Source organism: Choristoneura fumiferana, chromosome 6, assembly GCF_025370935.1.
Source record: "Choristoneura fumiferana chromosome 6, NRCan_CFum_1, whole genome shotgun sequence".
NCBI classification, from domain to species: Eukaryota; Metazoa; Arthropoda; class Insecta; order Lepidoptera; family Tortricidae; genus Choristoneura; species Choristoneura fumiferana.
This window is the reverse complement of record NC_133477.1, coordinates 3,755,844-3,770,861: the sequence shown is the minus strand read 5'-3', so window position 1 is coordinate 3,770,861 and position 15,018 is coordinate 3,755,844. Positions and strand designations below refer to the sequence as shown.

The 15,018-nt window shown below is 39.0% G+C and overlaps 2 protein-coding genes across 6 annotated transcripts in view; both read right to left on the bottom strand.

Moving 5' to 3' along the window:
• Window positions 1-445: 445 nt before the first annotated feature.
• Window positions 446-4,692, bottom strand: LOC141428847 (uncharacterized). Its single transcript, XM_074088883.1, has 5 exons — window positions 4,353-4,692; window positions 3,718-3,836; window positions 2,453-2,638; window positions 1,686-1,871; window positions 446-633 (listed from the first exon to the last, which is right to left on the bottom strand). Exons 1-5 carry the CDS (start codon window positions 4,514-4,516, stop codon window positions 446-448), a joined length of 843 nt encoding a protein of 280 aa, XP_073944984.1. The 5' UTR covers window positions 4,517-4,692.
• Window positions 4,693-4,805: 113 nt separating this feature from the next.
• The window catches only part of mwh (multiple wing hairs), a 213,083-nt gene continuing 202,870 nt past the window's right edge, over window positions 4,806-15,018 (bottom strand). For all 5 annotated transcript variants that reach the window (XM_074088876.1, XM_074088877.1, XM_074088880.1 and 2 more), the window contains 6 exons: window positions 10,972-11,121; window positions 9,852-9,984; window positions 7,942-8,208; window positions 7,408-7,572; window positions 6,855-7,020; window positions 4,806-6,767 (listed from right to left, as the gene is read on the bottom strand). In XM_074088876.1, the coding sequence (XP_073944977.1) occupies window positions 5,248-6,767; window positions 6,855-7,020; window positions 7,408-7,572; window positions 7,942-8,208; window positions 9,852-9,984; window positions 10,972-11,121 (2,401 nt within the window). In that variant the 3' untranslated portion in view covers window positions 4,806-5,247. The remainder of the gene's footprint in view (window positions 6,768-6,854; window positions 7,021-7,407; window positions 7,573-7,941; window positions 8,209-9,851; window positions 9,985-10,971; window positions 11,122-15,018) is intronic.

Below are 15,018 nucleotides of genomic sequence, written 5' to 3'. Positions count from 1 at the left end.
AAGCATGCTCTTTCCCAAAAGCCCAACAGTCCTTTAGGGCGAGTTCGGGGTATGAAGCGGCATTCGGACGCGGCACACGTCCCTCGCCTCGCTTCCTCAGCCCCCGATTCAGAGTAGAATAGAATAGAAGACATTTATTCACATTCACAAAGACACACAAATACAACAATTAACAGCAAACACAAATAAAACAAAAAAAAAAGATAAAGAAATACAAAAATTAAAATACATGATTTTATGTGTCCCCGCAAAAGTGAAACGGCCGCAGACTCAGCATTATGCTGAGGCGTTAGGGTCCTGCGTCTGTGACTCGGCAGCAGAGTAGCGAGCACGCAAACTGGGTCCTTGATTTGTAGTGAACTGTCACCTCTGTCTTACCCTAGGCCGTGCAATCGGCCCTTTAGGTACTTCAGAAAAATAAAACCAAATTTTCAAATCATTTTTTTTAATTTAACATCTCGTCCAAGTTGATATCATAGAGGCGGTTTTGGTCTCGGGTGCGCTGTGGTTTGCGTTGCGCCAGCACGACTCGTTCTGCGCTGTGGTACGGGGGGCAGAAGCACGTCAATCTGGTCGGGACGTACGTCGCGCTCAGCATTTTCAGGGGCATCGCTATAGCCATGCACCCGGTCTCTGGAAAAAGAAAACGAAGTTTTTGAAACGGATGACGTGACCAAGTTAGCATAAAGATTGAGCGACTTATCTGAATCAAAGTTTTAATGTCGTTCGTATAAAGTGTGTATTGATTGGTCTGATTCACGGATAAGTTGGACAGTCTCTTAACCCCATTTAGGTATTTTACAACTCAATTTTGCCGTATCCAATTACATATTATGAAAATATATCTCTTTCTGAAACCCTTTTAGCTATTACCAGGCACAGCTAGGTACAAGCCCAGGAAACCAGAGTATAGTTAGATGCAAGTTATCATAATAATTCCATTTCCTATTAACCCTTAAACCGCCATAGTCTGAATTATAAGACACAAATTATCCAGCCCATTTCCCCGCAGTCTTATAATGAGGGATATCGTTTTTTGTCTCACTAGATGGCGCACTGTTGCGTGAGGTTTTTAAGTGTGGCTTTCAAAGTCTGTTATTTACTGAAAACAAGTTTAGATTAAAATCATATTTAATACATTAAAACCGTACATGAAAATATGAGCATTGTTGCAAAGTCCCAAAAAAGGGAGGACAAAGGTTTCCGATCTCAAAACACAGACATTCATTGAAGCATAGCCATAATTAATTCAGATATTGCAATATTCACAATTATTCTAATTATAAATAAACCCTTAGCACCATATGCGATTTGACATTCCGGAGACCTCAACACTAAGCGAATTCATACGCGATAGCCCTCATTAAGACAAAATAACATTAACGTCCACTTGCAGGCTTTTTAATCTAGGTTTAAGTCGTCTTAAGTCCTGTCAGATTCATACAAGAACTGTCAGTTTAAGCCTTTAATCAAGATTTATAAAAGCCTACAAGACGTCCTAAGTAGTTTCGGTGTAGGTGGCGACACGGGCACGTGCGAATGAAAACGTATTGGCGGTTAAAAGGTATGGATACAGTACAGCAAATAAAAGTAGCTCGAAGTGCTTCTCACTGGTTAAATAGTAATACCTACATAGTGAGTTATAGGAAATTATGCGCTAGTTTACTCTAGAATACCGCTCTCACCTGGTATTTTCCTTCGTAAGTTAACATTCTCGATCATGTAGATACCACTCCTGCCGAGCAGATTGGCCACGGTCCGGGTGGTAAGTTCCCTTGTCTCCTCAGACTCCAAACTTGGTGCATCCGTGGCGACGCCCACGACGTGGCTTAGGTTCGCCGCGATCCACTGCGCTAGCTCATAACTGAGTCCTGGAATATTGAAGTCAGTTTTCGTATCAACTAGCAGCGATCATGGCATAAGTGGTCGCCGGCGCTCCAAGTGATTTCGCTGTTCACTGCGCGGTCGAGACATTCACCACGAATCGCAAGTAATGAATTGGGTACTCTCTTACTGCACCGCCAAGTGGCAAGGGGCGCCATTTTAAAGTGCAACAAAGTTTTGATGGCGCCTTTTGAGAGGCGCGGAAGCGGTGTAGACAATCTCGCTCGACCTTAAGGGCTAGAAAGAATCGGCGCTAGTCGTAACCAGGGCATCAGTAAAGTTATCGAATATACCTACTATATTGACGCGTGCGATCTATTGTAAATTAATCTAATGATGAAAAGCATGGGGGTTCGACTAGGTATTAATTGGGAAGAATGAGGCCAAAACGTTTTTGAACGAGGAAAAACATAAATTTTGACTTTATTTTGACTTTAGTTTGGAGTACTTTAGTTTGACTTTAGTATACCTAGTCACCTACCAAAGTGTATGCCTACAAGGCTGATAATAGTGAATTTCGATTAATTTAAGCAGACCAATACCCAGGGAGGGTCACATGATAACTTACCAGGTATCCGACAGATACATTTGTTCCTTTTATAATAAGGCTGCTGTTCTGTCCACCCGAACTTGAAGACCAGCAGCGTTGGCTCGGTGGGGTCCTGCTTCACGGCGATCCATTGCCGAGCCACCTCCAAAGACAGTGCTAAGTCTGGATTTATCTTTGTTATAGAGGTCACGTCAATCACGACGACTGTGGGAAAGGATACTTACTTACGTTAAAACATAGTGAATTTAAACATTCCAAGTAAGACCTCTAAGACAGTTCGTTTTGTAAGTATTATGGGACCTAAACTCTCTAGATATAACAATTTGCAGTTTCATCCTTTTGACCACTTTTTAATTATACTTTTTTTTATTATAATAATATTGTCTCATCTTGTCTTGCCCATGTACAATCTACATGTTAATAATAACATATCCAAAAAAAAATAGATTAATAAAATTTTATGTAATTGGCTGATTGGCAAACAAACCAATGGGTACCTACCTAATTACGGCTTTGTAATTTTTCGTCAAAAATTATGTCTCCCAAATGATTAATTAAAAGCTCTTATCTAACTTGCAATGTATAATGTATGTATCTATGTAGGTATATATGTGCGGGTAAAATCTTTAGAATTGAATTTGACCCACTTTCAGTGGTCGGATTGACTTGAAATTTAGCAAACTTAAGTAAATCAGGTGACAATAGTATATCTAGTAGTGACATCCTGATGGTCCAACCATGCAGGATCGTCTCCGCAGGATGGAACTCCTCAACGGTAAATGGTATCGACTTGAAATTTGGTAGGGAAATGTAGTTTGTATGATAATGCAAGTGCAGTCAACAAAAAGTAGAGTCGGCAAAAAAGCTTGTATTAAAAATTAAATTTTTAACAAAATACTTTTTTCCTAAATGTTCAGACAAACAATTTGTTTAAACTGAAAGTACTTCAGGAGTAGTGCGGTCAGCATCAAAAGTAGCTGCATACTTTTGTACTTTGTCGTTTTACAGCAAAGTACCTACTTAACACCATACAAATGTGCTAATACGACAACTATTCTTATAAAACTAACTAAACCTAACCTATAGGGAGGGATATAAGATACCTAGTCCTGAAAATATACCTATTCTGATTCTGAATAGTTTCAGAAAAAAATCGTTCGTCCATTATAAAACTGATGGGAAATTAATCATTTGCGAAAAATATTTTCGATGGAAAGCCAGGATATCTACTCCTACAGATATACCATGTACTACGTAGCGAAATAGCAGATGCAATTACTCACGCCTAGTCAGCAAGTATTCTGACGGAATGATGGCTGGCTGCATGGAGTCAGCGGGGCCCGAGAATTCGAGGTGCATGCCAGTTCCGATCCCCGGGAAGCCGCAGTTATAGCAGATTTTCCTGAAGCCAGATTCTCGTGAATAAGACGGGACTTTTTATACACCCGTCAAAAATCCGCATTCTTTCAACTCATGGTTAGACAGGTTTATTGAACACCCGTAAATGTTTTGCAGCAGTTTTGAATGGTGGTTGACGATTGATGCCTTAAATTGGTCGATATTTCATTTTAGAGTGCACCACATCAAAAGCGTGGCTATATCCTCGGGTTGTAGTGTAGTGTGAGTGCAGCTGCTAGCGCTGCTTACCCTCACTGCACGCTAATGGCTACATCTCGAATCGAAAATTCCAATGAATAAGAATAAGAACTTTTGTCAATAACTGTGTACAATTATGAAAAACTTTCACGAATATGTTCAGTCAAACACTAACCCTACCATTTGCTGAAATATTCCGGATTAATTCTATAACATCTTTTAAAAAGCACGGACACATAGACACAGAAATAGAGCAAAAGCGGAGTTAATCTTTCCAGCTTACGGTAACTTTACACTTCTAGAAGGATAAATAAAATCTTACCACTGTCTCTCAAGCGCGTTGAAATACTCCGTCAAATCCTTCCAAGTGGTGGGATGGGTCAAATCAAACACTTGTATAACTTGGAGGTCGTCATCAATCGGGTTCCGGGTCAGCCCCTTTCCCAGGTGAAGTGCAAAAATGGCTAGGACTATTCGGCTGTTCATCTTGCGGCGGAGACAATGCAACTGACTGCCCTTTGGCACCACGTTTAAAATGTCGACGCCGCTTTGTTTTTGTTAGGCGTTGTTTTGGCAAAGGGTGATTGTTTCCGCTGTTTATATTGATAGTTTGTTGTTGACTAAACATACAATTATCCAGCGAAGGTTAGTGTTAGTGTTTGTTCAACCTGAGGTCAGTGTAAGGTCCGTCAACAGACAGGTGCTCTGACGCTGTTGAATTACGAATTATTATTAACTTCCTATTTAAAAAAAACAGTATAATAAGTTTATCAAAGTTTTTAATATTACACTGCAACATATTATATTAATGTCCTATCGGTTCACAAACTTAAGATAGGTAATAAAATAACGTAAGTAGAGAAAATTGGTTCTGATGTAGAAGTAGAATAAATACCTAACGAAATAATAAGAGTAAACACTAGTGTCAAAATACTAATATTAGTTTTGAAGAATTAGACGGTTAGAAAGAAGAATGGGATTTTCAAAAAATTTATCGCAATGGAAGTTTTGTGATCTTAAGCCAATTTTGCTTACCATACAAAATTACCAAGATTCCACTAACTAATCGCAAGACTTACTTTACATTAAATACATCGGAAGTAACTTACTCCGATACTAGATTCCCACACGGGTTTATATTGCACTAGTAAAAATATTTACCTACGTAAATCTTATATTTAGTCGTTGGTTTTGAGTACATATTAAATATGAAAGTATCAGTACAGTCCTGAAGGCATGTCTGCTAGTTTATGAATTCCGTAACCCGACGAACCCATGGGGGATAGAGTTCTCTTTAGATCAGAGTGGCTGTGTGTCCCTGTCATAACCAAACTGGTCATACTTGCAGGAGCGTCCCTCATAATGTGAGGTCCGGAGTAGAATCCAGCGTTCAGATGGCCTCGTTTCATTAGAAACGAGTTATTATAAGATGACGCATTTTCAAAGGATCCAGTGCTCAATTTCGGCTGAGGCATAAACAATTTCTGCGGAGAATCCGGTTTGTTGAACAACTCGACTTTTCTGTCTGATGATTTCGAGTCGAATCTTTGATGAATGGCGTTTCTTTTACTGTTGGACCTAGTCACGGGAATCAAGGGACTTTCCTTGCCAGCCTCACTGCTGGTTCGCGAACAAGATCTTTGCCTCCTCTCGTAAGGCCATACAGGTGTCTTGGGTTCATTCATCATCACGATATCTACCATGGAGTTTAAGCCTTCGTCGATTCTGTCCAAACTCTTGGTCAGTTTCTTGGATTCAATAAGGCTAACAATTTCATCGACGCGACTGCACTTTGAATTTGATCTCTGCAATGGTGTTCCTGCACCGTTGAGTGAATTGTGTGATTCGTTGTAGAACATGCTATCTATGTATTCTCTCTGCCTTGACCCTTTTTCGGACGTTTGAAACGACTCGCTCCGCTTGACAGAATTTCTTCTGTTCTCCTCTCGAGACCGGGTTCGCGATCGTTTTACTCTATTGTCGTCTTTTTCTTTTTCTGTTAGCGAGTTGAAAACAGCTCGGCATTCATTAAAATCGAAACTGGATACGGAATTTTTCTTAGCAACAATGGGGTTTTGGCAACGTGAAGCACTGAGCAAAGAATCTGACCCCTCATCGCTTGAGAAGTAAGTATCGTCGTATAAGTCCGGTGGTTTATTGTAAAGCAAACCATGATCGACCGTTGGGACAAGTAAATGTATTAAGCTTTTGGCTTTCCTCGGTGGATGTGGTAATATTTTGCTCGGAACTATTTTAGTTTCTTCGTCATCTTCGTTTGAATTTTCGTTAAGGAATTCCGTGCTGCTGGTTATTTGGATACTATGTCTCGTACTAGTAATAGAATCTTCTTTTTCCAGATGTCTATGTTTTTGACATTCCAAAGAGTGAATTGGGACATTAATTTCGGAAGTTTCGTTGAATCTTGATGATTTATCATCATAAGCTCTAGTTTTAGCGTATTGCTCAGATTCTGCATCATTAACGATATTTCTAAGTTCCTGAATCACTTCATCTATGGTTGTCTCCTCTTCTTCGTCCGATGATTTCTGTATATCGTGACTTTTCTTAGTTGACTCTAGCTTCTTGTGAAGATTGCGTTTGTTTCTTATTATGTCGAAAGTTTCATTCTTGACATTAAATACCTCGTATACCATGGATTCTCTTTGCGGGTCACCTTCAGGACTCAAAGATCTTTCTGATGAACTTATTCCTTCATCTTCAGGCGGTGACGACTCATCTGTAATTACAAAAATATAATGATAATTACGATTCACTTGAACTATACTTGGTTAAGATTTCTTGTTATAGGAGTATGACTTTTTACCTCTATTTTTGTGAACCACGTTTTTTTTCTTAACCACGAACGTTTTCTTGCGGTTAGAATTCCCATGCTCTGACCGCAGCGTTGACACCTCCTCCTGAAGTTCGCAGCACTTCTCCTTCAAGCATTTCTCTAGAGATAGCAGTATTCCCTTTTCTTCTTGGAGAATCTGAAAATGTTTCGACGATGAAGCTTGTTTTTATAGTATTTCAGAAGCCATTTTTATATTGAAGATTTGTACATGTTGTGGTGGATAAATATTTAAGTACTTATTGTTGAAAAAATTGTTAACTGTTGAAAAAAGATCTGACAATGATTAAGGCAATACAGCAAAAACAGCTTTTCGTTGCGGCGGCTCGAACACTTCCAATAAAAATGAGATATAGAAAGAATTCGTAAATTAGTAACTGAATCTAATTTGATAAATAAGAGACTAATGACTACGTTAATGTGCCCAAATCATTTTTATTGTCAGTAGATATGTAACTATAATTAGCTACATTACAACAAAATTAATTAAGAAAGAAATCGGTAGTATAATAATTCTCTGTCTCACCTTGACCCTCTTTTCAAGCAAGTCCAGCTTGTTCTTGAGGTCATCTTTCTCTTTCTGTGCCTCGTGTGCCTTCTCGCTCAATGTATCGATGTCGATGAGCTGTTTTTCGTAGCTTTCTATCTCTTTTTTGACGTGGTCGTTTGCGTTCGGGAGTTTTGTGACGAGCTGGAAGAAGTTTTAATCGTAAGACCGAATTCCGACCGACCGAGTATGTACTTACATAGATAAAAATATGTGTGCATTTTAAACCTGGATTTACTTAGACTTACTATTTTGGAAATACATAGTTGTAGGTGAATATTAGTTAAACAAGAAAGTATGTTTTATACGATTTATTTGGTCGAAGTCAGATCAGAGACCGTGCTTTGTCAAAACCGACCTAGATCGACGAACACAAAAAATAATGTTAAATAAAGCATTATTAACTATTTCCATTACAATTTTTTAAAGTGATTATGGAATAGTGATTATGGAAGCCTGATTTTTATCGGACATAAAGAAACGGTATGGTAAGTATGTAACATTATTACTGACCTTTTTCAAAGTAACAATATCAAATCCAGCTTGCTCCAATTCGGCTTGTATGTACAGCTTTCGCTGTGGCGTGGGGGCACTGCACAGCAGCGCGTTGATGAAAGCCAGCCCAGCGGCCTGGAGGTCCCCTGATCCTCCAGTACTTTGTAGCATGCCAACCAGGAACCTGAAGCGGACGGGCTCCCCGTAGCGCAGACGCAGGGTCGAAAGCGCTTCGGAGACCATCGCGTGCCCGTTGGCCGGGGGATAGCAGGATTTGGTGAGCAGCTGGAAGTATTGTGTTTAGAATCAAACCAGAGGCTTCAAGGACTCTATCCACTACACTGTATCATAGGAATTTCAACCTTAGAATGTCAAGCGCATACCTATAAGAGACGCGACGGCGACGGTTGGTTAGGAAACTTGCTGTGGGCATAGTCTCTTACTTTTCAATACAAATAATATATTTTTGCCTGACAAGGTCTTTACGTTGCTATTCTGACCTTTATTGTCTAACACTTGGAATCACAATCGTTTTCGCCACTTCTTTCTGTTGCATCGTATAAGATGAGGGTAGAAAGAGGTGCTGAATGCGATCGCGAAAGTAAGCGCGTTTAACAATATGGCCTGTAGTAGGGGTGGGCACTGTGATACATGGAAATAACCTAACCATAAAAAAATCATTTTTAATACAAGGTTTTTTTGCTGACTGTACTTTTTGTTGACTGTAATTGCATTGTCACCCAAACTACATTTGCATACCAAATTTCAAGTTGATGCTATTAACCGTTGAAGAGTTCCGTCCTGCGGAGACGATCCTGGCCGGATTACCAGGATTTCACTACTAGATTATTGTATTGTCACGCGATTTACATAAGTATTCCAAATTTTAAGTCAATCTGACTACTGGAGGTTTGGTCAAATTTAACTTACATGATTTGACTACAGACAGAAAAAAAGACAGACAGACAGACAACGGGACAGGTGAAACTACATAAAAGCTTGTAAAAGAGGTAGGTACCTACGAATCAGGACTGCACGCATTCAAGGCTCAACGGCCAGGACGCCTTGGAGCAACAAAAAAAAGAGTGAAGCGAAAAAGTACTGTTTAAAACAAAATGGAAAAGTTGCTGGCCCGTTGAAATGTGAATATTTTGTAAAACTTCTACTGTGGGGGGCCCTCCCAAGTGGAGGCCTCGGAGCTGTAGTTAGAAGAGCTAACCTACCCTACATATGGCCTTCATACGAATGTTTGTACAAGTGAATTTTTGATGTTTTTTTTTATTCGACTAGATGGAAAACGAGCAAGTGGGTCTCCTGATGGTAAGAGATCACCACCACCCATAAATATATGCAACACCAGGGGTATTGCAGATGCGTTGCCAACCTAGAGGCCTAAGATGGGATACCTCAAGTGCCAGAAATTTCTGATGTGATTTAAAATTAGTGTTTGTAACTCAATTAATGGTAAAAAATATACAACATTAAGTCATTTGTTTAAATTTTTCTGATTAAATGAAGAATAGTCATACTTTTACCTTACATTCATCAAAATAACACTAATAAAAAAATAGTTAATGCAACATATTCAGCTGAGCTACTAGGTACATAAGTAAGAGTACTTTTGTATCACATAAATATTTTCAACCTATACCTCCATCCAATACAACGAACGAGGGCGTTATATTAGTATATAGGTAAGTGTCCCAGGTCGTCCTGGCGATCGGCCACCGGTTGCCCGGCCTAAGTACCGCTGGAAAGACGAAGTAGAGAAGGATCTACTCGCCCAGCATGCATAGAACTAGGAGGAGATCGCAGAGAACAAGGCGCGTCGGCGCATCTTGTGTCGGAGGCCCAAGATTCACTTCGGATCGCTGAGCTAGCTTAGTGAGTAAGTAGGTCCTACCATGTTTGTTTATTGTTATTGGTACCTGTAACGCCAGCACCCTGGACTTATTAACTGTGGACATGATGCAAACGGTCAGGGTATAGACGCCGTTGGAGCCGGCCACCAGCCGTCGCACGCAGTCAGGGTATCTGCTGCTGCAGCTCCAAAGGCATTGTCTGGAAAGTGGAGGGTCGGTGAGAACTGTTAGCTGGCATATCGTCACTACCTTGAAAAAATCTCGTATCTAAAATCAATATGTCAACAAAATTGAACCTTGACGTAATGTTCATAAGGTCCACTCAGGAAAAATATCTACTTTGAGATACGAGTTTTTTTAAAGTAGTGACGATATGTACAGTCGAACCTTTTGATTCCTGACTTACCGTGGAACGTTCTCACAGTAAGTGTCAGAATGAATTCCCTTGTCAAGCAATGCGTTATTACTATGACTCTTTCTACGAAAATATTCCACAGTTGGTCACGATTCATTTGGCTCGATAGTACCTACTTTGCTTATGTTCATTTCATTATGCTGGCATTAAAACTGAGTCGGGACCATATTGTGATAATTGCTACAGGTTACATAACACGCGATCTCAAGAGAAATGGTGCGAAATTGACTGACTGGTATCCCAGAGATGGCAAGAGAAGTAAAGGACGCCAACAAACAACATAAGAAAACGACCTAAAACTCACGGCTGGACATCATTGGAGAAGGGTAGCGCGTAGGAGATCCCTTATGGATATGGAAAATGTTAGAGGACACCTCTGCTAAGAGGCAAACTTAGCTTCGGGCCGTATTATAAGGAACAAAAACATGTCTAGTATTAATACCTACTCAACTAAGAAGTTCAGAATAAAAAGGCCATTTAGGTATTATTATTATATGTAATTGCAATAAGGGTTTGAATTATCAGGTCGTTCATTTCAGATCGACGAATTCGGGGTGATACTTTAACTGCACCCAAATTAGCTAGACACCCAACTGCAACCACATAAAAGCTGATTAAAGCATAAAACTTTAGCTGATAAAATATGTTATGGGAGGGATATAAATATTGTACGCCCACATTGGGTAACTATTGGAACTATAATATTATGTCATGTTTTGTACACAGTTTTACAATAACTAAATTCTATTCTATTCTATTCTATACACTTACAAGCAAGCCAGTTCATCTAAGAGCGGTCGCCGGCGCACGGCGGGCGGCCCTCTCGCCCCCTCCCCCGCCTGGCTGAGCTGCACATTGCGCAGGAGTTCCAGAAGTAACGCCACGCCATCTAGCGGCTCGCACGCGAACTCTTGCACGAAACTGGAAGGAAAAGGTAAACTAAGATTTTGCATTTGCATTAATTTTAGGCTAAACTTATGCTGTAAAAAGAACAGATTAAAAAACAACTGAATTGTTTATAAAAAAAGTTTTACCTACCTAAAGTAAGCTATGTCGATCAACAGCGTGTATAATCTACAGGTATACAGGTTCAAGGTTCGACCTTACTCGGAATATTGCTCTCATCTCTAGGCGGGCGCCTTCTAATACTTACCGCCTTCTACCATATTAGAAATCAGTAGCCTTAATGTGGGTGAAATTTACGTAGGTACAAGATTTTTAACACCATATACGAGTATAATAAAGATTAACATGGGTTTTATTTTATCTCCGGAACGTGTAAAGTTCCCACGGGACCCAAAGGAAGTTGTGAGCAACAGGTCGTAAAATGTGTGCTTAAAATTCCTACTCTTTTTTAGAGTTAAACCTGTGTTATTGCATTCTAACCAATAAAATAAAATTGACTTCGGAGACTATTATTAATAGGTTTTATAAAGTTAAGCTTAATTTTTTTTATTTGTTAATTACACGTAGGTAAGTACCTATTGGAAAAAATATCTCGGTTGTCTTAAGCTCAGCAGCAGGCTAAAACCGGAAATTATTTGAAAATACCTACTTATTTATGTGAATCGTGTTTTCCAAAGAAACAGAGACGGCTTCTCTTTTATCTGTCACATTGTCACATATTTGTCAATAAGTGGTAAAATAGGCTTTGAATATGCTTTGAATCTAGGTTATTTTTCAGTAAGTTAAATTAAGATTATAATAAAAAAACGAGAAGTTGTAAGTATCTGCAAAACTCCCTAAAAGAAACCTATTATTTTTGTATTAGCTATGTTCATGAAGTTTTAACATAGTTATACAACCCCTTAAAGTCAGAGAGAAATGGAGATAATAAAGGTCAAGCGCAAGTCAGTCTTAGGAAAAAATAAAAATTTCTAATATGTCTGTCAATGGTTGTACCTACCTCTACTTTCCAGGTTTTTTTTCAATATATTTTTTTTTCATTAATAATAAGTTAATTGCGTTTGTGTATAAGTTAATTGTATTGTGTTAATTGTTTGTGTGTTTGTTGTGAAACAAACTTATAGCTAGCTTTCTATTAAATTTGTAGGGTCCTCAGTGCGCAAGGCCAACTCGCACTTGGTCAGTCTATAACTATACGATGTTAAATGTACCTACACATTTTTGAGATCCGTTATGACCATCAACCACCCGTAATTTTATAGGGTCATACGAGTATGTAAACCTATTCGAATTTAATGCCCATTTTTCAAAACAATACTTTTTATGTATGCATATGCAAACCTAATCTAACGTAACCCGGCCTCATCAAACTCCAACATTCCTTATCCTAAACCATTATTGGCAGGTGGTAGGACCTTGTGCAAGGTCCGCCCGGATTGCTCGCTAATCCTGCCATGAAGCAGCAGTGCTTGCACTGTTGTGTTTCGGCGTGGAGAGTAAGACAGCCGGTGAAATTACTGGCACGTGAGGTATCCCATCTTAGGCCTCTAGGTTGGCAACGCGTCTGCAATACCCCTGGTGTTGCAGATGTTTATGGGCGGTGGTGATCTCTTACCATCAGGAGACCCACTTGCTCGTTTGCCAACCAGTCGAATAAAAAAAAAGTATTTTTACGTCTGGCGCCAATAGAACATTGGCCAGTCATAAATGCTGGCATTAAATGAATAAAAATAATAATAAAGAAAAATAAAACAAATGAGCGCTCCATTAGACCGGTATGTTATCCAGCAATAAACACAGGCCGTATAATTTGGCGGCATAAAGAAATATTTCTTTTACAAATTACCACGGATTCAGACGTCCTGGCAATTTGAAATGTAAAAAGCTAGCGCGTGGTATAGAGTGCGAGCGCCAGCATTGCATTGCATTGTATGTATGTAAATAAATATCACGGGACAATTCACACCAATTAACCTAGTCCCAAAGTAAGCTTAGCAAAGCGATTATACTATTTATAGATTGAGGGCATGTTTCACCAGTAGTTGATAAATTTTATGTGACTATAAGTAGGTAAATGTGATGACGTCTCTGTTTATTCGGACAAAACGAACAGGGATGGCATCACAAATACCTGTCACATGAAATTTAGTAGAACACCCGTAATTTTAAAAAGCTAATCTATATCGAGTGCTAGTAGACATTTTACAGTACCTAAGTATTTGGAGTATTTTAATAAGTAAAAAATACATACTTAAAATATTTATTTTACGATAATGAAACACAAAATCACAAAACTGGCTGAATGTTCGTTAAATCTTGGTCTAACTACACTCAAACTACCCTGTTTCGTTGTTCTGTCACAATACTACCAACTTTAAAAGAAACCCTCGTAGTATTTTATCAACTGCATGTCGACAGCCGGATTATGTAGGCAACAAGTTAACACTACTTTGATCACTGAGCTGCCCAATTTTTAAGATTTTCAATATTGTAAACTAATGTCGTGATCACAGTAAAAGATAAATAAATAGAAATAAATGGACAAACTCGTGGTTCTCACGCAAGCAGCAGGGCTACTACGAAACTCGAAACTCGAAGTTCGTGTCGTGCGGTCCCTCTGACACTTATACTATTTAATACGAGAGCGAGAGGGACGGTACGATACGAACTTCGAGTTTCGACTTTCTTAGTAGCCCTGCAGTGTCCTGCTTAGTATTAAATCGCTACAGCCTATGACTTAAACTCAAAGCCAAGCACGACAATAATGCAAACCGCACTTACCTGAGTGAGATGTAATTAGGTGAAGCCTTATTATTAGAAACGTACCACTTTATAACGTAATGCAATTTTATAATGCTCCTGTAATGCACTTTAAAATATACGCTTACATCCTTTTACGAAGATTGAGATTTTTATATACCACGGGAACCCTTCAATTAGTAGGGATCAATGACCACGTCTTCGCTACACTCTTCAGATGAGGAGATGAGAATTACTAGTGAGCCTTGATGACCACTTTCTTAGAAAAATAAGTGTGGTGGTATCCTCTTGCATTCAGAACTGGAGTCCGAAGTTCTTGGTCCACCAGCTCCAACCAAGTTACCAAGCTTGGGTTTTTACGAGATATGACTACTTTATATATACATATCATATCAATCGAAACTTGGCATGTTTTTAGGGTTCCGTACCCAAAGGGTAAAAACGGAATCCCTATTACTTAGACTTCGCTGTCCGTCCGTCCATCCGTCTGTCGCCAAACTGTATCTCATGAACCGTGATAGTTAGACAGTTGAAATTTTCACAGATTATGTATAACTGTGGCCGCTATAACAACAACTACTAAAAACAGAATAAAATAAATATTTAAGGGGCTCCCAATCCTGTACAACTAACGTGTTTTTTTTACCTTTTTTTGCTAATGTCTATTGAATGTTCTATAGATCGTCGAGTCCACTTGGCCAGTTTTTACAATTTTTTGTTACGATATTAAAATCTCCCAAACGATACTAAAGTCTTAAAATTACAAAAGCGTCGACGCTTGGATCCAAGTGCTTCTGCACAGTATGCAGTTTTACTTTTACGAGTTGTCTCCATTATAATTATCTTTGAAAACAGTTTATGACCATGGCAAAGCAGGCGTGGGCGAACTAGGCATTATAAAAGGTATAATTTTATTATTATCAATAAGAACGTTAGTCCGAATTTCGTTCGTCCGAAAACGATTCTTATTTGTCGCTTAACTTTTTTTCACTTATTGAAGTGATTAGGTACAATTTTTTAATCCCAGGGGTAGCCTAGTGGTTTGATCTGTGGCTTTTTAAGCAGAGGATCATAGATTCAAATCCAGGCTCGCACATCTGACTTTTATAGAATTCATGTGCAAAATTGCATTTGAGAAAAACTATATCCCAA